The 26,525-nt window shown below is 41.3% G+C and overlaps 1 protein-coding gene across 1 annotated transcript; it reads right to left on the bottom strand.

The window, feature by feature from the left end:
* Positions 1 to 3,511: 3,511 nt before the first annotated feature.
* Positions 3,512 to 26,128, bottom strand: LOC138952658 (probable glutamate receptor). The gene is made up of 10 exons (XM_070324359.1): positions 26,004 to 26,128; positions 16,287 to 16,468; positions 13,806 to 13,961; positions 13,196 to 13,474; positions 12,166 to 12,266; positions 11,525 to 11,615; positions 8,189 to 8,567; positions 6,783 to 7,003; positions 5,693 to 5,958; positions 3,512 to 4,227 (listed from the first exon to the last, which is right to left on the bottom strand). The coding sequence occupies exons 2-10, from the start codon at positions 16,365 to 16,367 to the stop codon at positions 4,020 to 4,022; spliced, it is 1,782 nt and encodes a 593-aa protein (XP_070180460.1). The 5' UTR covers positions 16,368 to 16,468; positions 26,004 to 26,128; the 3' UTR covers positions 3,512 to 4,019.
* Between the last annotated feature and the right edge of the window lie 397 nt (positions 26,129 to 26,525).

Genomic DNA, 26,525 nt, shown 5'->3' with positions numbered 1-26,525 from the left:
GCCCGATATTTTCTTGTCATCTCCAAAGTCAAGGGACAAAAACGAAATCCCTTGACTTTTGGGGTAGCGCGACTCTGTTAATTTTAAGGGGTTTTTTTTTCATTTTTTTTTTTTCATTACTAGGATGTCTCATCGTTGGGGAATTCCGGTCGCTTCCTCCCAGTGGAAAGCTAGCAGTGACAGAATCGCACTACCCCAAAGTCAAGGGATCTATTAGTCCCGTTTCGCCGTTATCCCAATTCGCCCCCACCCCATTTTGGCGACATTTCTCAGGCCAAGTGTCATTTTACCACCATGTCATGTACCATTAGCTCCACATCCCATTTTGGCGCAATCCCGGATCGCCGTTATCCCATTTCGCGCCCATCCCATTAGCTTCACATCCCAAGTTAAGGGATCTATTAGATTTCTAGATTGTCTCATCGCTGGAAGATTCGGGTCGCTTCTTCCCAATGAAAATCTAGTAGCAGCAGAGTCGCGCTACCCTTAAGTCAAGGGATCTATTAGATTTTTTGGGATTTTTTTTTCCTTACTAGATTGTCCCAACGCTAGCAGCAACAGACTCGCACTATCCCCAAGTCAAGGGAGCTATTAGATTTTTTTTTTCATTAATATACTAGATTGTCTCATCGCTGGGAAATTCGGGTCACTTCCTCCAATTGGAAAGCTAGCAGCGATAGAGTCGCGCTACCCAAAAGTCAAGGGATCTATTCGAATTTCTTTTCTGTTGCTGCTAGCTTTCTACTGGGAGGAAGCAATCCGAAAATTCCAAGCGATGGGACAATAAAGAAAAGAAAGAAAGAAAGAAAGAAAAAAGCTAATGGATCCCTTGACTTTGGGGTAGCGCGACTCTGTTGCTGCTAACTTTCCACTGGGAGGAAGCGATCTGAATTTCCCAGCGATGGGACAATCTAGTAAAGAAATGAGAAGAAAAAAATCTAATCGATCCTTTGATTTGGGGGTAGCGCGACTCTGTTGCTGCTAGCTTTCCATTGGGAGGAAGCGACCCGAATTTCCCTGCGATGGGACAAGAAAGAAATGAAAAACAAAAATCTAATAGATCCCTTGACTTTGGGGTAGCGCGACTCTCTTGCTGCTAGCTTTCCACTGGGAGGAAGCGATCCGAATTCCAAGCGATGGGACAATAAAGAAAAGAAAGAAACAAAATATCTAATGGATCCCTTGACTTTGCGGTAGCGCGACTCTGTTGCTGCTAGCTTTCCACTGGGAGGAAGCGATCCGAATTTCCCAGCGATAGGACAATAAAGGAAAGAAAGAAAAAAAATCTTATGGATCCCTTGACTTTGCGGTAGCGCGACTCTGTTGCTGCTAGCTTTCCACTGGGAGGAAGCGATCCGAATTTCCCAGCGATAGGACAATAAAGGAAAGAAAGGAAAAAAATCTAATGGATCCCTTGACTTTGGGGTAGCACGACTCTGTTGCTGCTAGCTTTCCACTGGGAGGAAGCGAACCGAATTTCTCAGCGATTGGACAAGAAAGACATGAAGAAAAAAAATTACATTTTTACAAATCGCGGTTTTAGGTTCGACGTGATTTGTAAAATTGTTTTACATTTTTACAAATCACGGCTTAACAGATGCCGTAACACAGTCTTAGACCGTGACACATATATACACAGACACACACAACCAACTCGGGCCACCGCCCCCCCCCCCCCCCTCCACCAGCCCCCACCCCCAACACACGCGCACACACACACACACACACACACACACACAGAGTACAGATAAAGAGAGAGAGAGAAGCTTCCCACAAAGAGAAACTTGAAAGCGTAATAATAACTGGCGAGCCCGGCCTTATTTGAGTAAGGACGGTACTAGCTGTGGCTCTGACTCATAACCTTGACCGACTTATAGCATCCTGCTTAATACTAAAGACCGTGTTACATAGTCGTTTTTTCGTTAGTTTCGTTCTGTTAATTCTGTCCGGTTGATTTTTCTTCTACTGGCCATTGTCGTATTACAGACACAAGTGACAAGCATTTGCCAGGTATCAGATGTTCTTGCAGTAAATGTTTACTTAATTTGTGTTAGATGTACTTGACATCAAACTGCATTACAGTCGTATTACATAGTTTACATAATTTATCACCGGTTTCCTATCCGCTTGACTCAGATTTTTCACCATTTTCCATTCTTGTATCAATGTGGATTTTTTGTTTCTGTTAAAAAACTGATTTTAAACAGACAGTTTAAAAGTGAGAGACTTTTAGTGCTTTTGTCATGAGTGTCTGAGCTTTGAAGCAGCAGGAAATTGCGGCATTTTCTTCAAATAAACATGATGTCTGCAGTTGACACGCGCGCTCACATAAGAGACTGAGAGAGAGGAGAGAGAGAGAGAGCGAGCGAGCGAGAGACAGAGAGAGAGAAAGAGGGAGGAAGAGAGAGAAAGAGGGAGGAAGAGAGAGAGAAAGAAAGAGAGAGATGGAGGGGGGATGGAGAGAGAGTGAGTCAACCCGAAAAGAAAAGCTGGATAGCGATATATTAACAACTGTGTCAGTGTGGGTGAAAGACTACACGCTACCAGCCAGTACAGGGGCGATGCGTGTGTGTGTTTTCGCCGTGAGAGGACTGGCTTCGCTCATAACTTTTTTTTTTTACTTTTTAAATTTTTTTATAGCATCATTGCTTGAGCATCTCGCGACGGCTACAATGTTAGACCTGTGTACGGGACGCTTTAAAACTGCTCGCAAAGGCAAAAGAAGTTTCGTTCAGGGAGAAGTCCTTACTTGTTCACTGCTATCCAGATAGTACTGGTTTGCCAGGCAATACTGTAACACTGTGTTCGTGCACTGAACGCGTCAGGCTGACAATTCCAAGCGCCTGTTGATTACAACTCTTCGGGTCACTGAACTGATTCAAGTCGGGCACTCAGTTGCTGGGTCAATGTTATGATAATTATCGCGGACTTCTTCAAGTGAACAATCAGCAGAGGTGGGTTGCCTGTCGTGAGCATCTTCAGCACCTCCTTCACTTTACGGAGCATAATTTTCAGTCCGGTTATAGTGACACATCAGCAAGGGATCGCGACTGAAGAGAAAGAAAAAAAAATGCGAAAGAAAGCCTGACACCATAGACATAATATAGGACACTTACATCATTTTGACACGGTTGAAGCCAACACACATTCCCCGGGCTCAGCCAGACTTGGAACACAGTAGGCGTGAAAAAAATAGAACACGGGATGTGTTCTGTGTTGGAGAAACTGAGCAGGTGTGCCGGCGCGGATTTCTGACAGTGGGAATAAAACAATGCCGCGGTGGTAGCAGTGTTTCGCGGACGGTCTACTTTTTGAGGTTGGATGTCTTGAGGACTGATATACGGTTGAACTATCACACGCACACACACACCACACGCACACACACTGACACACATACTGACACACACACACACTGACCGTGACACACACACTCTCTCTCTCTCAGTCTCAGTCTCTCTCTCAGTCTCAGTCTCTCTCGCTCTCAGTGAATATCAACGTTCTGCCGCCGGGCTTTGAATCAAATTCTTTTTATTGCATTCAAAGTACTACATGTATGTTCATACTATTTTCATGCTGCAAGATGCGGATAACTACAATATCATACAGCCTAGTCACAGTATACTGCACTGGTACAAGTTGACTTGAACCTGAAGTAGTGCGTACAGAGATTGCACACGTACTTGGCCACTCTGACAAGCAAATTATATGCCATTAAAATGTCCCACCAAAGACTGCCTGTCCCACGGATACCAAAACAGACTGTGAGAGAGGGGTCACAGTGAAGAGACGGGAGAGAGAGAAAGACACACACACAAAGAGGGAGGGAGATATATAGACACACACACACGACACACTAAGAAAGAGATAGGGAGAAGGACACACACACACACACACACACAAACCGGCGCACACATACAAACGCACAGAGACAAAGGCACGCCAACCTTAAAAACCGCAAGGCAAAACAGTAGACAATAGTACCTTTTCTCTGCCACAAGATCTCTAACTACCACCGGCCATCACACATTCTTCAGTCTTCGACCCACAATCTCTATCATCAACACTGTCAGTGCTAGCCCCATCCCCAGGGGCAGTATGATCAGCACGCCTTGCAGGTGCAATAGGGAGATGACAGGGGGTCCCTGGGGGTCCGTGTGACACACTGCCAGGGAAAACCACTTCTCTATCCAATGGCTTAGGACACCGGCCGCGTGTAGGCGTAATATTCTGAAAACGGGAAAAACAAGTAAAGACTTAGATAGAGTGAGAGAGAGGGGGGAGGGGTTAGTAAGAGAGAGAGACTGAGAGATGCATGGTTGCACTACACACAGTGACACACACACACATAGCGCACACACTATACGCACTCTCTCCCTCTCTCCCTCTCCCTCTCGCTAATACACACACACATACACACACACGCACACACACACACACCGGCACACACGCTCTCTCTCTCTCTTCGTCGCGCATGCACGTGCGCACACACACGGCACACATACACACACACAACATACACAGTAAAATGGCACCTTTTACAGCCACACACACACTAATTAAACAGACAAGGAGAAAGACAGTCTGACAGACAATCACGCAAACAGACACAGTCTGACAGACAATCACGCAAACAGACACAGTCTGACAGACAATCACGCAAACAGACACACAGACAAACAACCCCTTGCAGCCAGTCCTTCCGTTTCCAAACTGATTCATGCATGCTGCACGTACTGCCAAGACTTACAGGTTATCAGCCTTTTGCAATTTGGATGATGGGGAGGGGGAGTCGAAGTAAACTTACAAAGCTTGCTGGAAACCGAAGCTTGCCCCCCAAGCCTGCGTCCACCCTTTGTTGTTTCAGTGCCGGCTTTTCTGGGTAACAGTGTACGTTAACAGCTCTTGTACCGCAAATATTGTATTACTAGATGATTACCCGCTTCTCCGGGTATCGGCTTCGCCGGGAAGAAGTAGAGCCGAAGGAAAGGAGATAAACGCGCAAAACACTGGAGACCTTCTAAAAATAGTAACGTGCAGTGACCTTCTAAAAATAGTAACGTAGTAACGGGAATATGGATTGACACCACACGGAGGAAGGGAGATAATCGCGGCTGAAAACACTGGAGAAGATAAGGAAGAGTTACTGGTAGTGGATCCCGACAAAACAAAACAAAAAAAACAAAAAAATCGGTTCAGCGCGCACAGCGCTGCGCGCTGAGAGCACGTGTTGAAATATCTCATCGATGAGGTTGTGTCCGGGGTGTAGCTGAATACGGTGTCCAAATTTGAAAAAGATCCACCGAGAACTTTGGCCGTGCACCGCGAACAAACAGACAGACAGACAGACATATATAGATTGTTTTTGATTTAGTTTTATATGCGTGTTCTTTCTTTACGACGATGTAAGCGGAACCACGTGTAGTTATTAGTAGTTGTATTCGTCTGTGACCCCATGGCTTGAACAGGGCGATGTTGCTCTATTCAATCAAGTGCCCCGAATTACCCCCCACATGTCTATCAACATGGCAACATAAATGTTATATCCTCACACGCTCCCTTAAAGCGGCGCATGGCTGCCTGAATGGCGTTAAAAAACTTTCATACACGTAAAAAAACCACCCATGCAAAAACATGAGTGAACGTGGGAGTTGCAGCCCATGAACAAAGAAGAAGAAGAAAAAGTTTTACTCACACGTCAGAGACAGGGCCAGTTAAAGCCGACCCTTCGGGGAACGTGAGACTGGGCAATAAGCCCCCCAAGCCTGCGTCCACCACAGCGATATCACACTCCCCGCCAAAGTACTCTCTGGCCACCATGGCTGAGTCCAGCAGCACGAAGTCCTCTGAGCGCACTTTCTGCGTCAGCACCGTTAGGTTTTGACTGATGACGTCACCATCTTCGGTTGAAAACCGTTGGATTCCGCGCCAGAGATCTCGCAATACGGAGTCGTTGCTGTTCTGCGAGGAAGAGACATTTGATTTTCTTACATTTGTGATGGTCTTTCAAGAGTTGGGATACCGATTGACCAACAACAAAAATAGATTTCGAAATAATAGCGAAGTCGATTGATGGGGTCAATCGCCGTCGGATGTTATTAGAAGATTTTTTTTGTTTAGCTGTGCTAACCTTGAGTGAAACTGAGAAAGCAGCATTGCGGCCGACTTCTTCTTTTTAAAGACCTGATTTTCTTAGAGTTTTGAAGGTTTTCAAAGGGTGGTTTCCGCTGTACCAACCTTGAGTGAAACTAAGAAAGCAGCATAGCCGACTACCTCCTTTTGTTTGTTTGTTTGTTTGTTTGTTTGTTTTAACGCCCAGCCGACCACGAAGGGCCATATCAGGGCGGTGCTGCTTTGACATATAACGTGCGCCACACACAAGACACAAGTCGCAGCACAGGCTTCATGTCTCACCCAGTCACATTATTCTGACACCGGACCAACCAGTCCTAGCACTAACCCCATAATGCCAGACGCCAGGCGGAGCAGCCACTAGATTGCCAATTTTAAAGTCTTAGGTATGACCCGGCCGGGGTTCGAACCCACGACCTCCCGATCACGGGGCGGACGCCTTAATTACCACTAGGCCAACCGTGCCGGTCCTACCTTCTTTTAAAGACCTGGTTTTCTTAGATGTTTGAAGGCCTTTAAAAGGGATTTTTCCGCTGTAGGCTACCAACTTTGAGTGAAAACTAAAAAAGCAGTATTGCCGACTACCTCCTTTTAAAGACCTGATTTTATTCGATGTTTGAAGACCTTTAAAATGGGGTTTCCGCTGTACCAACCTGGAGCGACACCAAGAAAGCAGCATTGCCGACAGTGCCCCACGTGTAGCTATGGTCGCTGCTGAGCAAGTCCTGCAGGCTGCCGAAAGGCTGTGGTTGCCTGTTGACGGTGAGGGAGGCGGTGAGGGTGCCGCCATAGGCAGCTGCTACCACCAGCGACAGCAGCATCCAGCTGAACAGCAGCATGTGGCTCCTTGGTGAACTCAGGACGATCTCAGATGCTGAAAAAAAGTGATGTAGATGGAAATCTGGGTTGAGGTGCACGAACCGAAAGTTGTTTCCAGAGAGAGAACAAACAGCGGGTTCTGATTCGTTGAAATCACAACACATCTCAGTTTCAGCCAATCAAACACTGCGGATGGCTCCCGTTTGGGTGGCAACTTTGTCGTGAACCTCAGCTTAGATTAACAAAGGGCAGTAAGCGCTCTAAATGCATACAGCATGTGTAATAGAGTTAAGTGAGAGTTATACGAAACCAATCTCCTGGCACCTGAGAGAATAACAAGCATTGCCAATGAACAAGCGATTTTCACCCTCACTTTCATGTAAATAGACATTTTCAGTCTGGAAATAACTCAGGATTTTCAAGCGTTGTGGAAGAGATGTGCAGATTTTCGAAAGCAAAAGGCATATCAAATCGTGCGCAGACTGCATCACGTACTCATCAGAGTCAGTTATTTGCTGCGATCGTGGTTTTAATTGGTCGACCACGTATTATTGTTTGTCAACCGGGGCGCAATTCTTCCACAACGCTGAACATTGTCTATTGACATAAAAGTTATGACCAAGAATAGGAAGAAATCATGTCCTGTAAACAATACTTGGAACTATTTTTGTCCTCGGCGAGCCAGAGAGACCTTTAGTTGCCAAAATATAGCTGTTCTGCTACTAGTTTGTTTGTTTGTTTGTTTGCTTAACGCCCAGCCGACCACGAAGGGCCATATCAGGGCGGTGCTGCTTTGACATTTAACGTGCGCCACACACAAGACAGAGGTCGCAGCACAGGCTTCATGTCTCACCCAGTCACATTATTCTGACACCGGACCAACCAGTCCTAGCACTAACCCCATACTGCCAGACGCCAGGCGTAGCGGCAGCCACTAGATTGCCAATTTTAAAGTCTTAGGTATGACCCGGCCGGGGTTCGAACCCACGACCTCCCGACTCACGGGGCGGACGCCTTACCACTAGGCCAACCGTGCCGGTCCGCAAACTAGTGCTAATAATTGCATTATGCGGTGTCAAGCAAGTTGGATCGTACAGTTTATTAGTAAGACATAAGCATGTTTGTTCGTTCGCTCTATGGTGGTTTTTATTTTGTTTATTGTTCTCTTGTTTGTTGGTTTGTTTCTTTGTTTGTTGGTTTGTTTCTTTGTTTGTTGGTTTGTTTCTTTGTTTGTACTTACGACGACAAAGCAAAGCGCTGACAACCACTTCCAACACGTTATCCAGAGTGCCAACCCAGCGCTTCCAACGCCGCGTATCTCTGCACGTGTACACCGTGACCCCCCCTGTGCTACCCTCCTGCTCCTTCTTCTTGTCCTTGCACGGAGGCTTGTCCACAATCTCCAGCACCCACAGAGCACATGACACCACCACTAACGCCCCTAAGATTGCCACATACACCCACGTGTGCAGGGCGCCAGTGAAACTGAAGGGAGTGCGAGAGAAAGCGGGCTTGCGGTAGATGAGCACGTATGATGTACGGACCAAATGCGTCGAGAAATCCATGGCTGGCCATCGCTCGGGTAGCATCACGCTGGGGCCTAGTCCCATGTCAGCTTCCTGGCAACAGAGGTAGAATTCGGTGTATGCATTGTCAGATTATGACATTAGATAATGATAATAATAATAATAATTGTAATAATAACTAATAATAAACAGCTTTTCTATAGCGCGAGTCCCAGGCGCTCCAGATACAGTCAAACCTGTCAACAACGACCACCCTAGGGACCGATAAAAAGTGGTCGTTGTAGATAGGTGATCGCTATAGAAAAGTAAAATAGGCAGAACAAAATTTCGTCTCGGTAATTTTGTGGACAGGTGGTCGCTTTTCAGAGGCGGTCGCAAGGTCAGGTTTGACTGTACTTTAAAAGGACCGCCTGTAAAACATCGTCTCTCTCTCGTGCACGGGTATAGTTTGGAAATCGACAGTTACTGTGTGCGTCAGTGTGCAGGGGGATGCGTTTGAGCAGAGCAGAAATGTGTGTGTGTGTGCGTGTGTGTGTGCGTGTGTGTGTGTGTGTGTATGTGCGTGTGCGTGTGTGTGTGTGCGTGCGTGTGTGTGTACGTGTGCGTTAGAGTGTGTGTGCGTGTGTGTGTGTGTGCGTGCGAGTGTGTGTGTGCGTCTGTGTGTGTTCGCGTGCGGGCGAATGTGTTAGTGTGTGTGTGTGTGTCAGTGTGCGCGCGCGTATTTGCACAAGTAGAAGATTTTGGGCGTTTTGAAGACATTAATCTTCTGTCAATTTGTAGATGCAAAACAGAGGGAAAACACTGAGCAAACAAGATCTCATGTAATGGCATCAATACATTCTCCTCAAGTAGTTTATCCACGCGTTATTTCGCGGATTTTAATTAAGCAAATATTAGCAAATGGGCTTTCAGGGATGGCCATGGCGTCTAATTGAGGTGTCTCAAAGAAAAATGTTCAGCATGCAACATGCATAATTAATAACAACATTATCATAATCGTGTGTTTAGGCTCAAAATAGCCTTTTTTTCTTCTTCAATATCAGTAATTTACTCAGTGGTGATTAATGTGCAAAATTCTGATACCCCATATTCACGTTCAAATATAATTTTATGAATACGCGCTCAACGCCCTTTACTTTAAATTTTATTTTTCTCCAAAGCAATCATTGAGCTTACATAAAAATCATCGTTCAAAAATGTCATATCACTGTTACTTACTTTTTCAGATGTAGACTTATTCCATGTTTTTAGTTGAAACGGGAGGGATATTGGTAGTGGAGGTACCACAGTCGGTTAAAACTGTTAGCACGTGGAGGGTACTCATGTGGTTTGTTTTGGAAAAACAAAGGGAAGTATAAGCGCTCTAAATATATAAACAGTGTTTCGTGTTCTATTTCGTTCCCGTATCAGTCTTCTTCAGGTGGGATCATTTGATTACTCTTTTGCTTACATATCACCAGTAAAGTATCAGTAATTTATTCAGTAGTAAAAATGTGTTCTCATAATCAAGTTTCAGTCGTTATCTTAGAAATTAGTGCGTAAAGCCCTAATTTGTTCTATTTATTGGCTAATTAACACTCCTTGAACTTACAGAATATTTCACTTTAAAAAATCACTTTTACAGTTTATTTCTCTGGGGTAGACCCCACCCTGAAAAGAACCGTTTTCAGTAAACACTCAAACAAAGAATCTTTGTGAAATGCCAATGAGATTTATCATTGGAAGGGCTTCTCCTGTGTTATTAGGCCAAGAACAAAATCAATATTTCCGATTCCCCGACCGACCGAGTTTTTCCTCCTTTTCAAAAAAGAAATTAATTGAAATAGACAAAACTCGATTTTGCAGACTTTACAAGGGAAGTTACTCTTCTCCAACATCCAGGGGACACATCTCTTACGATTTCCGGCCAATAAAAAGCCACATAGGGCCTATGTGGCACTGTAACTAAACAAACATTTTAATAAATTCCTTGTCATCGGAAACAAACGTTTTATTTTTGAGGACTTCAAAAAGCTTCACCTACAGGGTGGGCCATAAAAAGTGTCCACATTTAATTTGTTAATATTTTTCCTGTAAAGTGATATTTTCTTTTCTGTTTCAGATAGAATTTGAGACAAGCATCTTAGAATTCTTTTAAAGCCTGAATGGATCGCATTCCAGTACAGGAAAGGACCAAAATCGTTGAACTTTACTTTGCTACCAATTCTGTGGTTCTCGCCCAGCGCGCTTTTCGGAGAGAGTTCCCTGGCACACACTGTCCATGTGCGAGAACTGTGAAGCGCCTCGTGGATAAATTCAGGAACACTGGTAGTCTCGCAGATAACAATAAAGGACATAACCCTGAATTTATCCACGAGGCGCTTCATCACAGTTCTCGCACATGGACAGTGTGTGCCAGGGAACTCTCTCCGAAAAGCGCGCTGGGCGAGAACCAAACAATTGGTAGCAAAGTAAAGTTCAACGATTTTGGTCCTTTCCTGTACTGGAATGCGATCCATTCAGGCTTTAAAAGAATTCTAAGATGCTTGTCTCAAATTCTATCTGAAACAGAAAAGAAAATATCACTTTACAGGAAAAATATTAACAAATTAAATGTGGACACTTTTTATGGCCCACCTTGTATATCATGAAACGTGTTGTACCGTTGCCATTTAAAGTACATAACCTTTCTCCGCCATTGTAAGGCCTAAAAAAATAGGTGTGGTTACGGTAACCCGACCTACCCTATTTTTAGGGGCCGACCCTATAACTTTTTTTTACATTTGTCAAAAAAAAAAACAACAACAACAAAAACGAGTGCAGAAAACGCAATGAAAGCGACAGCGCTCGAGTCGCACACTTATTTCCCTGTCAAGTAGGTTTAATTTGTACACATTAGAAAAAAAGTGATTGCCTACCTTCCTACCCTATTGTTTTGGCTATGTTACCTTAACCACACCTATTTTTTTTTTGGCCTAAGTAATGTACTCGTTTCTGATCGATACAAGCTAAGAATGGGTTTTAATGCATAACTGTACAAAAGTCCTGGAACATAATTAGCAAGTACCTACCTTTCTGACGAGGTAGCCATGGTAACCATTGGCCGCTTCTTCCAGCGTCCCGGCTCCCCATTCTAGGTGTGCTGGTTCTTTTATATCGTATCTTAGCAACAGAACCCACACAATGGGTTTAAATACATTTTTAGAATTGCAACAGTGGCAAACAGTGTCTGTACGTACCACATTCAGACATACAAGTTGTGTTAAATTGAACTGAATTGAATTGAAAAACAATCGAGGGGGAGGGGTGAGAGGGGGGATGGGGGGGGGAGGGGGGATGGGGGGGGGTGAAAGGCTGGGGATAGGGGTTGGAATGGTCGTGAAGAAATGGTAGTACAGTACTCTACCAGCGTATTAAAGATAAACGACGTCGACTGAACAAACCAAGACTTCTCTTCTTGACCCTGTATTCCAAAGTGACATATCTGACGTCATAAGTAAGAAAAGGTAGAGAAGACGTCTAAATGCAAAGCATCACGTCACGTAACATTGTGTCACATCTCCCAGGAACTGACAACGAATTTGGCTAAAGAAGTCTGTCTCGGTGACTTCATCAGCAGAAGAAAGTCAATCGTAAGGTCACCGCCAGGCTGTGCATGTATCGTTGAAGGATCTCACTAACTACACGAACATAATTATATCGGTCTACTCACGTGAAGTTGAGTTGTTCGCTGAGAACGTGCAGAAGGTCCGGTAGGACGCCGTACCACTCCTTGTTTCCCGCCACTGTACGGGACATCGCATACGACAGCCACTAAAGGAAACAGTAATACAGTGGAACCCCCTTTGAAGACATCGACAAATCTGAGAAAATCAGGTCTTCCAAAATATTCGGCAGCAACGGCGATCCATAAGGCTCCGAGGTACATGTGGAACAAGTGTGTGAAGGTCTGGAGGGACAATGTTGAAATGTAAACCTTCTCTAGTCTCGTAAGTCAACTCCTTTCTAGTCGGGATTGGTACTTTTCAGTTGACCCTCGTAAAATAGAGGAAGCCTCAAATGGTGGTGAATTTACAGATGCTAGAAAAAGAAAATATAAAATAAGAACTAGGGTCTTCCAAGGGAGTTGGTATTAAAACGGTAGTCTTAAAGGGGAGTTTCACTGTCATTTCACAATTAGACAAGGGAGTTGGTCTTAAAACGGTAGTCTTGAAGGGGAGTTTCACTGTCATTTCACAATTAGACAAGGGAGTTGGTCTTAAAACGGTAGTCTTAAAGGGGAGTTTCACTGTCATTTCACAATTAGACAAGGGAGTTGGTCTTAAAACAGTAGTCTTAAAGGGGAGTTTCACTGTCATTTCACAATTAGACAAGGGAGTTGGTCTTAAAACGGTAGTCTTAAAGGGGAGTTTCACTGTCATTTCACAATTAGACAAGTGAATTGTGTCAAAACAACGATTGTTTTTGCTCTATTTGTGCATAAATCCACGACGTTAGACTAAACAATGTTTTAATGGTAGTAGCTGTACAAGTGTTACATGCGCGCGTACCCTTGCTTTTCTTTAATTTTCAATCACTTAAAATGTCTTAAACTTGAGAATAAAAAACCCAAGAACGGTATGTTATTAGAACGTTTAATTAGTTTTAAAAAATCTTGTATTGTTCTCGCCTTCCCACCATATCCGATATATAAATAGAAGAATATACTCGCGGAATATTATATATGTTTCTTTTCAACATACCTCCATTGTAATAACGGATATACGCCTGCCGTTGAAACCTCGTCTGACGTTCGGGAACAGGCGGTGCCCGAGGTTGCTTCTGTATACTTCGTTGTCCGCATGTTGACCTGCGGAGTGATTTGTGAAGTCTTCATGACTAGGGTGTCTTAGACTTGTGTGGTGAAAGCAGACTCGTCCCACCGAAGACCACGTTCGACGACGGTTTTGCTGCCAGAGCAGAGTATGCCCGTTTGCTTCTAACTGGCATTGATGTCTTCTGCAGTACGTGTCTCCATGTATCTGGTAACACACACACACACACACACACACACACACACACACACACACACACACACACACACACGAAGTGTATTCGTACAGACCTTATTCGAGTCACCTTGCCACTTAAGCCTATCTAATTAGTACTATTAATTTTTCCTCAGACCTGGACAGCTACCCGCACAAGCATTTTTGCTTTGATGTCTGTTTGCTCCACGAAAATGATTCCAAGATTGTCGAAAGATTAAAAACCGCTTCTCGCATTGCAGGGATTTTCTTGTAATTGCATCATCTATATTCTCTTACAATTGTTACACCAGAGTTTATATGTTTTTCTTTTTTATTTACTTACACGGTCCTTCATTTGAAGCACAGACACGTTGTCCATTGTGATGTTGGTGACGTCAAGATGGTTCAGTAGGTCATCACTTCCGGTTGTCAGCAACAGCCACTGTGACGTCATGCCCACATCAGACAGCGTCCCAAGCTTTCTTTCCACTTCGCTCGCCTGCGTTTTGTCAAGACATTACAGGTATAATGCAGTGGCATTACAACACATACACTCTAAACGGAAGTGTTCCACTTTTGAGCAACCTTTCTGTAACTTACTGTTTTTGAACACAGTTTGATTGAATACACACCTCGCGCCCCCTAATTGGCGTAGAGGCGCGTCCCCCGGGTGGTGGATGGGGGAGCCTTCTCTACTAACTTCTGGGAGAAGGTCGCATCACTCTCGATGCCGCCGTGAACCTAATTAGGATCTTTTTCTTGTTTCTTCTCTATTTCTGCCTCCCCAAAGTCCTTTTACTTTCCTTTTCTCACCCATAAAATTCTTCACTTTTTACCCTTGTTAAGTGGTTCTTGTATAGAATATAGTCAATGTTTGTAAAGATTTTAGTCAAGCAGTATGTAAGAAATGTTTAGTCCTTTGTACTGGAAACTTGCATTCTCCCAGTAAGGTCATATATTGTACTACGTTGCAAGCCCCTGGAGCAATTTTTTGATTAGTGCTTTTGTGAACAAGAAACACTTAACAAGTGGCTCTATCCCATCTCCCCCCCTTTCCCCTATCCCATCTCCCCCCCTTTCCCTCGTCGCGATATAACCTTCGTGGTTGAAAACGACGTTAAACACCAAATAAATAAAGAAAGAAAGAAAGATTGAATACACAATTCTATTGAAAAACGTAACACACATGGTCTACTCTAATGTTCAATGGAACACTAATATGTTTACCGTAATTATTTGCTACTTTTGCAGTAGATTTGTGGTTTTTACATTTAGTCAAGTTTTGACTAAATGTTTTAACATAGAGGGGGAATCGAGACGAGGGTCGTGGTGTATGTGTGTGTGTCTGTCTGTCTGTCTGTGCGTGTGTGTGTGTGTAGAGCGATTCAGACCAAACTACTGGACCGATCTTTATGAAATTTGACATGAGAGTTCCTGGGAATGATATCCCCGGACGGTTTTTTTCATTTTTTCGATAAATACCTTTGATGACGTCATATCCGGCTTTTTGTAAAAGTTGAGGCGGCACTGTCACACCCTCATTTTTCAATCAAATTGATTGAAATTTTTGTAAAGCAATCTTCGACGAAGGCCGGACTTCGGTATTGCATTTCAGCTTGGTGGCTTAAAAATTAATGAATGACTTTGGTCATTAAAAATCTGAAAATTGTAATAATTTTTTTATATATAAAACGATCCAAATTATTTTACGTTCATCTTATTCTACATCATTCCTGATTCCGAAAACATATAAATATGTTATATTTGGATTAAAAACAAGCTCTGAAAATTAAAAATATAAAAATTATGATCAAAATTAAATTTTCGAAATCGATTTTAAAACAATTTCATCTTATTCCTTGTCGGTTCCTGATTCCAAAAACATATAGATATGATATGTTTGGATTAAAAACACGCTCAGAAAGTTAAAACGAAGAGAGGTACAGAAAAGCGTGCTATGCAGCACAGCGAAACCACTACCGCGCTGAACAGGCTCGTCAGTTTCACTCCGTTTTGCACAAGCGGCGGACTACGGTCATTGTGAAAAAATGCAGTGCGTTCAGTTTCATTCTGTGAGTTCCACAGCTTGACTAAATGTAGTAATTTCGCCTTACGCGACTTGTTTATTTTATCACACTGTGTTCAAAACTGGTAATACAAAAAAGGTTGTTCAAAAGTGTAACACTTCAGCTTAGAATGTAGTAAAAGCACATGCGTGGGACTATAAATGAATGGTACATTCTCGAAAACGAAGATGGCTGTCTTACTTGTAAATTTAAAACAATATCTTGTCATAACTATAGAAGTTCACTCGTAAAAATGTGTGTGCAAGGGAGCGGCAGCCCACGAACTCAGAAAAAAAATAATATGTGGAAGCTTCAAATTTCAAATCTGTAGTCTTCACTGCCGTAAAACTGGTTTATTTATCACTAGTTGTAACTCAATTTCGAAGGTTACTCTATAAGCCCTATAGGCTTGTTGTTGATTTTCATGCTTACGATTATGATTTAGATGAATAGATAAAACGACAACAAATAGCAAAAACCAAATACTGCAGACGATGTTCAGAAATAAGTCTGTATGGGTTGTGAAAGATTAAATGCCCGTGTTTTTAGTGAGACAAACCATCCACACGTGCTTCTTGACCACGTGTTTCAGACACATCCCGAGCTGGTGACTGGCCTGTGGATTGTTTGTCTCACAAAAAGTAAGGGTATTCACTCTTTCACAACCAACAAAAACCCGACAGAGTTACTTCCGGAATTCATCTATTGGCACTCATGTGCGCCTAACCACAGGCAAGAGCCGTAGGTAACTTGCTTACAGAGTTGAGGGCAGCGGCGACACATGGAAGTGAACAGACCATCAAGAAATGGTAGACTGTCAAACCTTCAGTTGTCACCATCTCACGCACCCAGTCTCCCGATGTGACCTGGCTGCCTTGTACCTGCACGTGCTGCACGCCTGTGTCACTGAGGGCGTCTGCCACTGGCTGGAGGCTTTCGTCTACAAAGGAAGGTTGCTGTTTTTACTTTTTTTGTGGACAAAAGCTATTGCGGTGGACTGAGGATTGAGAAGAGGGTGATTGTGTGTGTGTGTGTGTGTGCACACAGAGCGATTCCCAGAAAACTACGTGACAGATCTTCATGAAACTTTACATGTGAATTTTTCTCTCTTTCTTCTTCTTTAGTTTCAGCGTTCGGCGGTTGTGATTTCTTTTTTTCATAACATATCTGGGTTTTTTAGTAATTTTTTTTTTGTTGGTCAGTCTCGGTGAAGACTTTTTTGTTCAGTTGTGACGTTAAGGCCTACACATTGGCTAAATATGTTCATATTGCTTGATGTGACTTGAAGACAAGAAAAGAAGGCTCCGAAGTTGAAAGCTGTCAGTCAACCAACTCTGCAACCAAACAACCATACAGCCAGCCAACCAACATGAGGAGCAGCCATCCAACTAACTTATTTCGAATTGAGGTAGTCTTACTACCGGCCATTCTACAGATCAGACAAGATGAGACGGTCAAACAATATATCGGGGAGAGAAAAAAAGAAACCAAAAAGACAACACAACCGCAAATCAATGAAAATGAGATGGCTAACCATCCAAGAAAACAACCAAAGAAAAAAGGACAAGAAGAACGGTAACTCATTATTTTTCATTAATCTGCGTTTGGTTATTTCACACACGGTGAAATTACTGGGGAAAAATAATTGTTGGAACACGACCGTGTTGTACGACTCTTCGACTACAGACCGAATTAAAGTTTTAGTATAATGGCTGGGAACGCAGAAGAAGAAGAACAAGAACAAGAAGTACGAACCTTCCGAGACAAGGATAATGTCATTCCACTGTAGCTGCTGAATAAGAGCTATAATAAAGGTTAAACTGTCCGCCATTAGGAAGACCTTGCCTTGTGCCGTGGTTTCTTCTGGAACTGTTCCTGTATTTCAAGTGGCATAAAAAAAATTTATTTCGCCCCATAGCTTGCCTGTGATAGATTTTTTTTAATGATAAGCATACAGGGATTACGTGCTTGCTGTGAATCGATAAGGGCGCATTACATTGGTTTCTGCAAAATCGAATTTGTCCAAGGCAGCGTCGCCGGATTTCTGTTGTTTTAAACGTACTTTTATTTGCAGAGCATGGTTGCCAAATACTTTGTTTTCATTCGTTGAAAGCATGATTCTGTGTGTGTGTGTGTATGTGTGTGTGTGTGTGTGTGTGTGTGTGTGTGTGTGTGTATGTGCGTGCGTGCGTGTGTGTGTGTGTGTGTGTGTGTGTGTGTGCGCGCGAGCGCGCGTGGGTGTGCGTGTGTCTGTTTGACTGTGTGTGTGTGTATTTGTGTGCGTGCGTGCGAGCACGTGTGCATACGTGTGTGCGTGTGTGTGTGTGTGTGTGCGTGCGTGCGAGCACGCGTGTATACGTTTGTGCGTGCGTGTGTGTGCGTGTGTGTGCGTGTGTGTGTGTGCGTGTGTGTGTGTGTGTGTGTGTGTGTGTGTAGCAAATAACCAATTGAAGAATAAATAAAGAACTCGACGAACATACAAACGCTTATGTTCAAGCCTTTATTGAGCAAGATCGTTAAGAAGACTGTAGGTGTAGAAACTCTCTGCCGTGTGAAACAGTAATGACACTAGTTTTGTGGCTGTATTTTGTGCCTGTGAATGTTCACTGTTGTTTGTGGCAGCTGCTTTGCAGGAACGGAACAGTGAAGGTACAGAAAGAAAGGAAAGAGATCACGAAAGTCAACCATTTGCCGATATGGATAGGTTCAATTTGGGCAGTTCTTTTGTTATAAGAACTATATCGAAATTAAAAGAAGAGATAACTGAATCCTATCTTATTTGCCGAAATGGACAGTTGCGACTTCGATAATTCAAATGAATAAAATCGTGGGGGTGGTTCCTTAAGGTTTTGACGGTTAAATTGTGTGACTTTTTCTTTTATAAAGGATTTTAAATAGGTGCATGACGCGAGGTCTTTGAAGGAAAAAACAAACTGTAACAACTAAAAGTAAGATCTGCCTTCAAGCAAAAGGTGAAGTTTTACATGGACAATTCTGCCCCAAAACTGAATCTAGTAAAAACAGTCACAGTTAAGCATCACAACTTTTTAGTTTAAAGAAGGTTCTTTATTTTCGAAACATGGAGTTTTCTTTCTTGAGGCTTTACCATTTAAAGAGGTTGTGTCCCTTGGGCCATGAAAACGCCGGCTCGAACTAGTACTGAGTACAACAAGCTTTGCAGCTGGATGGGAAGAGCAGACGAGAGCGGGACGTCCGTATAAAGAAGACCCGGACGTTTTATAGAGTGAGAAAAATGTGTAACTTTTATTTCTCCACCCTTATCCCACCAGGTGCGGTCGGGATTCGAACCCACGACCTGCAGGCGGCTTATCCACCAGCGGTCGTTGCGCCCGTTTTGGTCAATAAAAAGAGACTGAAGTAAAGTCACAGAGAAAAACATACACAGAGAAATAAATGGAAACATAAATAGAAAGATACACAGTGATATGAATACGTAAATCAATGAAAATGTAAATTAATAAAAATAATAAGGAAACAGATAAAAACATAGATAAATTGATATATGGGTGCGTCTCAGAAACTGATCCTTTTGTGTGTGCCATAATCAAATTAGCCCACAATTGAAACATACTGAATTTTAAATCATGATATTGGTATGTTTGAGAAGTAAAATGAATAAAGAAATAGTACAAACAAAACTGAGTATTTTGCATGATTATTATGAAGGTTGTTTTGCGAAAGAAATGATTAAATGCGTGAAAAATGGAGGTCTGATCTGTGACATGAACCATCAACTAGTTTTGTACCTCACTACAAGAATCGTTTAGAATGTCCAAGGACTGCTATTTTTGTTATGTGTGTTTGGTTTAAGTGTACTTGACAGTTGAAATGTTATTTTGTCCACAGAATTGTTTTTTTAAACGAAATTAATCGCTTGAAAGTTTGCCATCACTGTCGTAACATATGTTTCCACACGCGTGCAACAGCAACAAGTCCTAAATTTGAACTTTAGAATTTGCATATTCATCTTCAACACGATCTTGACATGAAAGGGCATAGAAAATCGCTAAGCTAAATGTTATTTAAGTATTATTTTCTCAAAATTGCATCTGCAAACTAAGTTGAAAGTTGCGCAATATGACATGCTTCTTCAAAATTCCGTTACGATGGTGAACGGTTTTGCAAATAATGTTCAGAGTTTTGAAGAAAGATTAGAACTATTTTGCGCGTAGTGACTTAGAGGTGCGGGTGACTACGCATGCGCAGTTACAGAGAGAAATAGTTCAGCTTCCAGCAGCGAAGAAAGATTTCGAGAATGTTTCCGAAGTCTGTAATTTTGTTACGACAGTGATCAACACCCAAGGTTCTTAAGAAAAGGTGAGTTTTTGCTGCTATGATATTCTATGAAGTGAAAAATTAGGCTAAACATTTGTTAATAATAGTTTTTCTTTCGATTTCACGTAGTCAAAACTTGACTAAATGTTTTAACATAGAGGGGGAATCGAAACGAGGGTCGTGGTGTATGTGTGTGTGTGTGTGTCTGTTTGTCTGTGCGTGTGTGTGTGTAGAGCGATTCAGACTAAACTACTTGACCGATCTTTATGAAATTTGACATGAGAGTTCCTGGGTATGATATCCCCGGACGTTTTTTTCTTTTTTTCGACAAATACTTTTGATGACGTCATATCCGGCTTTTTGTAAAAGTTGAGGCGGCACTGTCACACCCTCATTTTTCAATCAAATTGATTGAAATTTGTGTAAAGCAATCTTCGACGAAGGCCGGACTTCGGTATTGCATTTCAGCTTGGTGGCTTAAAAATTAATTAATGACTTTGGCCATTAAAAATCTGAAAATTGTAATAATTTTTTTTTTTCATATAAAACGATCCACATTTACGTTCATCTTATTTTACATCATTTCCTGATTCCAAAAACATATAAATATGTTATATTTGGATTAAAAACAAGCTCTGAAAATTAAAAATATAAAAAATTATGATCAAAATTAAATTTCCGAAATCCATTTAAAGGAACGGTAAGTGTCAATGTTTTCTTTAATTGTAAAAGTTGTATGTTTAATGGAATGGTAAGTCTGAACTTTATTTTGTTTTTAGCCAGTGAATGTGGATGCATCACAATCTTGATAGACATTAAACAAATTCATGTTAGTGAAACTAGTACACATATTGCATCAATCTTTAATTGAAATCGCAGGTACTTGCATGTTTCAGGTGCAAGAGATTCGACCTGATGAACTGGTGGTAACGTTCCTTCGAAGGAAACCGGAGGGGAACTACTATTGCTTTCCAGGGATCGATGATATTTCCTTAGTCCCTACATCTGATGCAACCATGATTCGTGACCCCACCTTCAATGCCAGGGGGCATTATTTCTTTTAAAATAAATTAATTAACTGCAAGTGGCAACTGTTCTATATGTAACCAATGCCTTTGGTTTATTGTCTTAACAATTGAATGAACCACTTTTGAACATTTGCATTCTTCATGTCAAACCTTATAATACATGTCTGGTTGTTCGTTTCCGAGTTACGTCGGTGATGAACTTTTCATTAATGTTTCTCTTTTTTGGGGCAAAGTTTGCTTGATTTTGTCCAGCTTTTTTTCTTTCTGTTCCTGTTTTAGTGTTTGGCATTTTACATAAGAAGAATCTGGTTGCAAAATCAGCTTCATTTAGTAAAGTTTGTGGGAAAAAGCATAACCGTTTCTTTGTTACAAAAGTGATGTTTCCATGTTACATCGGTGACCATTTTGCATTCTTTTGGGATAACTTTCTAACATTTTGTCTTAGAGCAACAAATCTTTGTATATATGCTATTGTGAAGGTTAAATGTCAATAAGACTGAATGAATGCCATGTATCAACATGTTCTGATCAGGATATCATTAATTAATTTTCATTTTTGTATTGAAATTTTGACGAATGCATGGAACTTTGAAAAAAACATTATTTTGTTGTTTGCATGTAGTCATTTCATATTGAACTCTATAATGGCTTGTGATTCAACTATAATAACTGAATAAAAGTCGTTTTCAGCCTTATAAATGCAGTTTTTTTTTGTCTTTTATTGTTTCCATGTTACACGGGTGATTTTGCACACATGGTCCAAATAATGTTCAATATATGGCAAACTTAAGGCAAAGTTATATTTTTTCTTGTTTAAACTGAAAAGGTACACCCTGAGAAGTGTGTAAATAGTATTATCAACATTTTCTGGGAAGATTTTACTTTTGGTGATAATGTCACAAACAGAGGACGAGATTCTGAGACGCACCCATATTTATAACTGAACAGATAGATAAATAAATAAATGAGAAAAAAATAAGTTAGGGGAAGGGCCCCTAATATGGACCACTTTTTACATTTACTCAAGTTTTGACTAAATGTTTTAACATAGAGGGGGAATCGAGACGAGGGTCGTGGTGTATGTGTGTGTGTGTGCGTGTGTGCGTCTGTGTGTATGTGTAGAGCGATTCAGACTAAACTACTGGACCGATCTTTATGAAATTTGACATGAGAGTTCCTGGGAATGATATCCCCGGACATTTTTTTCTTTTTTTCGATAAATGTCTTTGATGACGTCATATCCGGCTTTTTGTAAAAGTTGAGGCGGCACTGTCACACCCTCATTTTTCAATCAAATTGATTGAAATTTTGGCCAAGCAATCTTCGACAAAGGCCGGACTTCGGTATTGCATTTCAGCTTGGTGGCTTAAAAATTAATTAATGACTTTGGTCATTAAAAATCTGAAAATTGTAAAAAAAATTATTTTTTTGAAAACGATCCACATTTACGTTCATCTTATTCTTCATCATTTTCTGATTCCAAAAACATATAAATATGTTATATTTGGATTAAAAACAAGCTCTGAAAATTAAAAATATAAAAATTATGATTAAAATTAAATTTTCGAAATCGTTTTAAAAACTATTTCATCTTATTCCTTGTCGGTTCCTGATTCCAAAAACATATAGATATGATATGTTTGGATTAAAAACACGCTCAGAAAGTTAAAACGAAGAGAGGTACAGTAAAGCGTGCTATGAAGCACAGCGCAACCGCTACCGCGCCAAACAGGCTCGTCACTTTCACTGCCTTTTGCACTAGCGGCGGACTACGTTCAGTTTCATTCTGTGAGTTCCACAGCTTGACTAAATGTAGTAATTTCGCCTTACGCGACTTGTTGTTTATTGCTGATAACTAGCTTGTTTTCTTGCGAAGAAGTTTCATTTTGTGGTTGGTAGTCCTTCTCTCTTAGTTTAACCGTTAGGCCTAATTAGAGTGAAATAGCTTTGATAGACCTTCAGCAAAAATTAAATACAGAAAAAAATCACAAATGGTCCATATTAGGAGCCTGGGCGCCCAATATGGACCAGTGAAGCGGCCTTCACGAATCACTGTAAAAAGCCCCCTATACTTCAAAATAACATGATACAACTTAGTGTGCAAGTCAGACTAATTCAAATATGCTTTAGATTGATCTGTTTCGGGTTGATGAGAGCATTATTTGAAGCACACCAGGAAACTGAAGAAGCTTATCAAAAACAGAGTGAAAATAAGTGAAATTATCAACTTCCACAAACAAAAGACTATTTGTTATATTTTTTTTGAGATCTCGAGGGCTAGTTATAGGTTATTTTCAGCAAGCTTCTTAATGAATTAATGTTTATTTTCTTCGATTTGTTAAAGGTGGTCCATATTAGGGGACTCACACATACTTTGAGGTTTTGCTATTATTTTTTGTTTGCAGTAGAAACTCGGGGTACTCACTGTTAAAATGTAACAAATATTGCCTTAGCTGTCATATATAGCCATTTTTGTGTTATGAAAGCTTTGGCTGTGGACAGAAACGAGTCCGTTTTAGGCGGCAAATTTAGAGTGAACGCTGCCAAAAGTGAAAAAAAAGCGAAAAAGCGTAACGGTTTTCAGGTTTGTGTTTCTGCAACTGTTTTGACATGTGCAACTTATCCAGAGAGGGTGAATAAAGCGAATGAAATTGTTTTGAGCGCTCTAGCGCCGTTAGTTTGTCAGAACAGGAGGTGGTCCATATTAGGAGCCGGTCCATATTAGGAGCCTTTCCCCTAGTAAATTCATTTAGTGTGACGAGCAATATATTGTCCAGAAAAGTTCAACTGTTGAGTGAAAAACGTTTTACTAGATACAAATTACGTTGATAATACCTATCGTTCACCTGTTTGTAAGCTTTCAATCCAAGAACAAGTCCAACGTCTTGGCCCAGTCAGTTTTGTTCACGTTTTGGTTTGAGCATTACCTCCTATGATCTTTGCAGACGAGAGTTCTTTGAACTCCACACAATCATTTTACTACAATTTCAAGCTAAGTGCTTCTTTTTTGGGTTCCCATTTTGATGCATGTTTGACTGCACTCACTATCTCAAGATAGTTGTCTCACTTACGATCATTTAACTGTTTCATGTCATATCGTTTTAGCACTTCGTTCGATATCAAACCAGATATTTCCCACTACTTTCTGTGGTCGGCAGCCACTGACATGATCACAACTCACGTCGCTTGCCAGCTTCTAGGCCCGCTGAAATAAAATAATGTACTCTCTCTCTCTCTCTCTCTCTCTCTCTCTCTCTCTCTCTCTCTCTCTCTCTCTCTCTCTCTCTCTCTCTCTCTCTCTCTCTGCTCTCTCTCTCTCACACACACACACACACACACACTGTCACACACACTGTCACACACACCGTGGAATCAGTTGACGCCGAGGGACGTTGAAGTCCCCGACTCCATCGTTATGTACCTCTTTTCCAGACAGAAATGTAATGCAACACCATATGAGACAGTTGAATGTTTGTATTTTTCTCTAAGCGATATATTAAAGGCATATGTACGCGCTCCCGTGTTTACAAAGTGTAGTTTGCCCATAATCGATGTCAAACGCACCATAAGACCATATAATGACGATATGTCACCATGCGCGGACCATAATACATGCATTACAGCTTGTTCTAGCCTCTGAAAAGGTGAGGATGTCAACAAAGCCGCGGTGTTAGCTCCCTTGCATCAACGTTACATGTGTTGCCAAATCTATAAATAGGACGATCCAGATCAAAATGAAAATTAACATATCTCAACATTGAAGGGGTCCTAGACCACAATATTTTGCAGGGAACTTAATTTAGCATGTCTCCAGCTGTTGGTAAAGCAATTAGCGTGTATAGTCATCGAGTACATATGCCTTTAAAGTGCCAAGTTGGAATGCAAAAGTATATGAAGAAGTCATGCGCACAACAAGGTATCGTATTTTGACAGACAAATACTGAGAAGGACGCCCGGCAAGTGTCAACAAAAATACCAGATCAAATCTCTGTTTCATTAAAGAGACGTCTAAATGCTAATTTCACAACACCATTCAGCTTTTTTACATTTAGTCAAGTTTTGACTAAATGTTTTAACATAGAGGGGGAATCGAGACGAGGGTCGTGGTGTATGTGTGTCTGTGTGTGTGTGTGTGTGTCTGTGTCTGTGTCTGTGTGTCTGGGTGTGTGTGTGTAGAGCGATTCAGAGTAAATTACTGGACCGATCTTTATGAAATTTGACATGAGAGTTCCTGGGTATGATATCCCCGGACATTTTTTTCTTTTTTTCGATAAATGTCTTTGATGACGTCATATCCGGCTTTTTGTAAAAGTTGAGGCGGCACTGTCACACCCTCATTTTTCAATCAAATTGATTGAAATTTTGGCCAAGCAATCTTCGACGAAGGCCGGACTTCGGTATTGCATTTCAGCTTGGTGGCTTAAAAATTAATCAATGACTTTGGTCATTAAAAATCTGAAAATTGTAAAAAAAAAATTTAAAAATTATAAAACGATCCAAATTTCCGTTCATCTTATTCTTCATCATTTTCTGATTCAAAAAACATATAAATATGTTATATTTGGATTAAAAACAAGCTCTGAAAATTAAAAAAAATTAAAAATTATGATCAAAATTAAATTTTCGAAATCAATTTAAAAACACTTTCATCTTATTCCTTGTCGGTTCCTGATTCCAAAAACATATAGATATGATATGTTTGGATTAAAAACACGCTCAGAAAGTTAAAACGAAGAGAGGTACAGTAAAGCGTGCTATGAAGCACAGCGCAATCGCTACCGCGCCAAATAGGCTCGTCACTTTCACTGCCTTTTGCACTAGCGGCGGACTACGTTCAATTTCATTCTGTGAGTTCCACATCTTGACTAAATGTAGTAATTTCGCCTTACGCGACTTGTTCTTTTTGCGTGTGGATATTTTCCACATGAAACCTGTTGACTAGTTAAGTAATTTGTTTCTGAGAATTGAGCTTGGCCGAATAATGGATTTACCTGCGTTAATCTATTATAAATTGATATTACGTGGAGGTGGATGTTTTAGAGTATAGACAGGGATCTATTTTTAACTTTTCTTATATACCAGAAAACTGGACACAAAGAGCATTCTTGGAGAGCCATGAAAAAAATACTGAATTGTTTTTTTTAAACCCACCTTACATATCGATCCATCCAAGCATGATTTTGTGAAGCCATATGACTGTAACGTGATCTCTTCCCTGTTGGTCACAACCTTTACATGCAACAAACACATAACATAAGCATACAATTACAGAGAGGGAGAGAGAGAGAGGGAATAGCACGATACGGAAAGAAAATGGAAGAAACTTGCTCTGCAAACATTGTAGCAAGGAAATCGACTCACTTTTATTCATTACAAAAATCCCAAAATGTGTCAACCAAATTACTAAAACGATTTACAGACGACCTTGATAATGTCAAGTAAATCTCTTCAATATTATTCATGGAAACACTTTGTTTACGACACCACTGAAGTAAAACTGGTTGAGTCATGCATGCAGGTGCGCAGTTTACGGCAAGTTAATCGAGTTGATCTATTTTATCTTATCGTCACGTGATCGTCTGAGAGAGACAAAAATAGAAACGGTCATAAAATCCTCGGTTTACCAGTTGTAAGTTTCAAACGGCAACGTGAAATAACTTGGCCTGAACTCAA

This window comes from Littorina saxatilis, linkage group LG17 (genome assembly GCF_037325665.1).
Source record: "Littorina saxatilis isolate snail1 linkage group LG17, US_GU_Lsax_2.0, whole genome shotgun sequence".
NCBI classification, from domain to species: Eukaryota; Metazoa; Mollusca; class Gastropoda; order Littorinimorpha; family Littorinidae; genus Littorina; species Littorina saxatilis.
The sequence above is the reverse complement of the archived record's forward strand: the minus strand, read 5'-3'. Positions and strand labels throughout refer to the sequence as shown.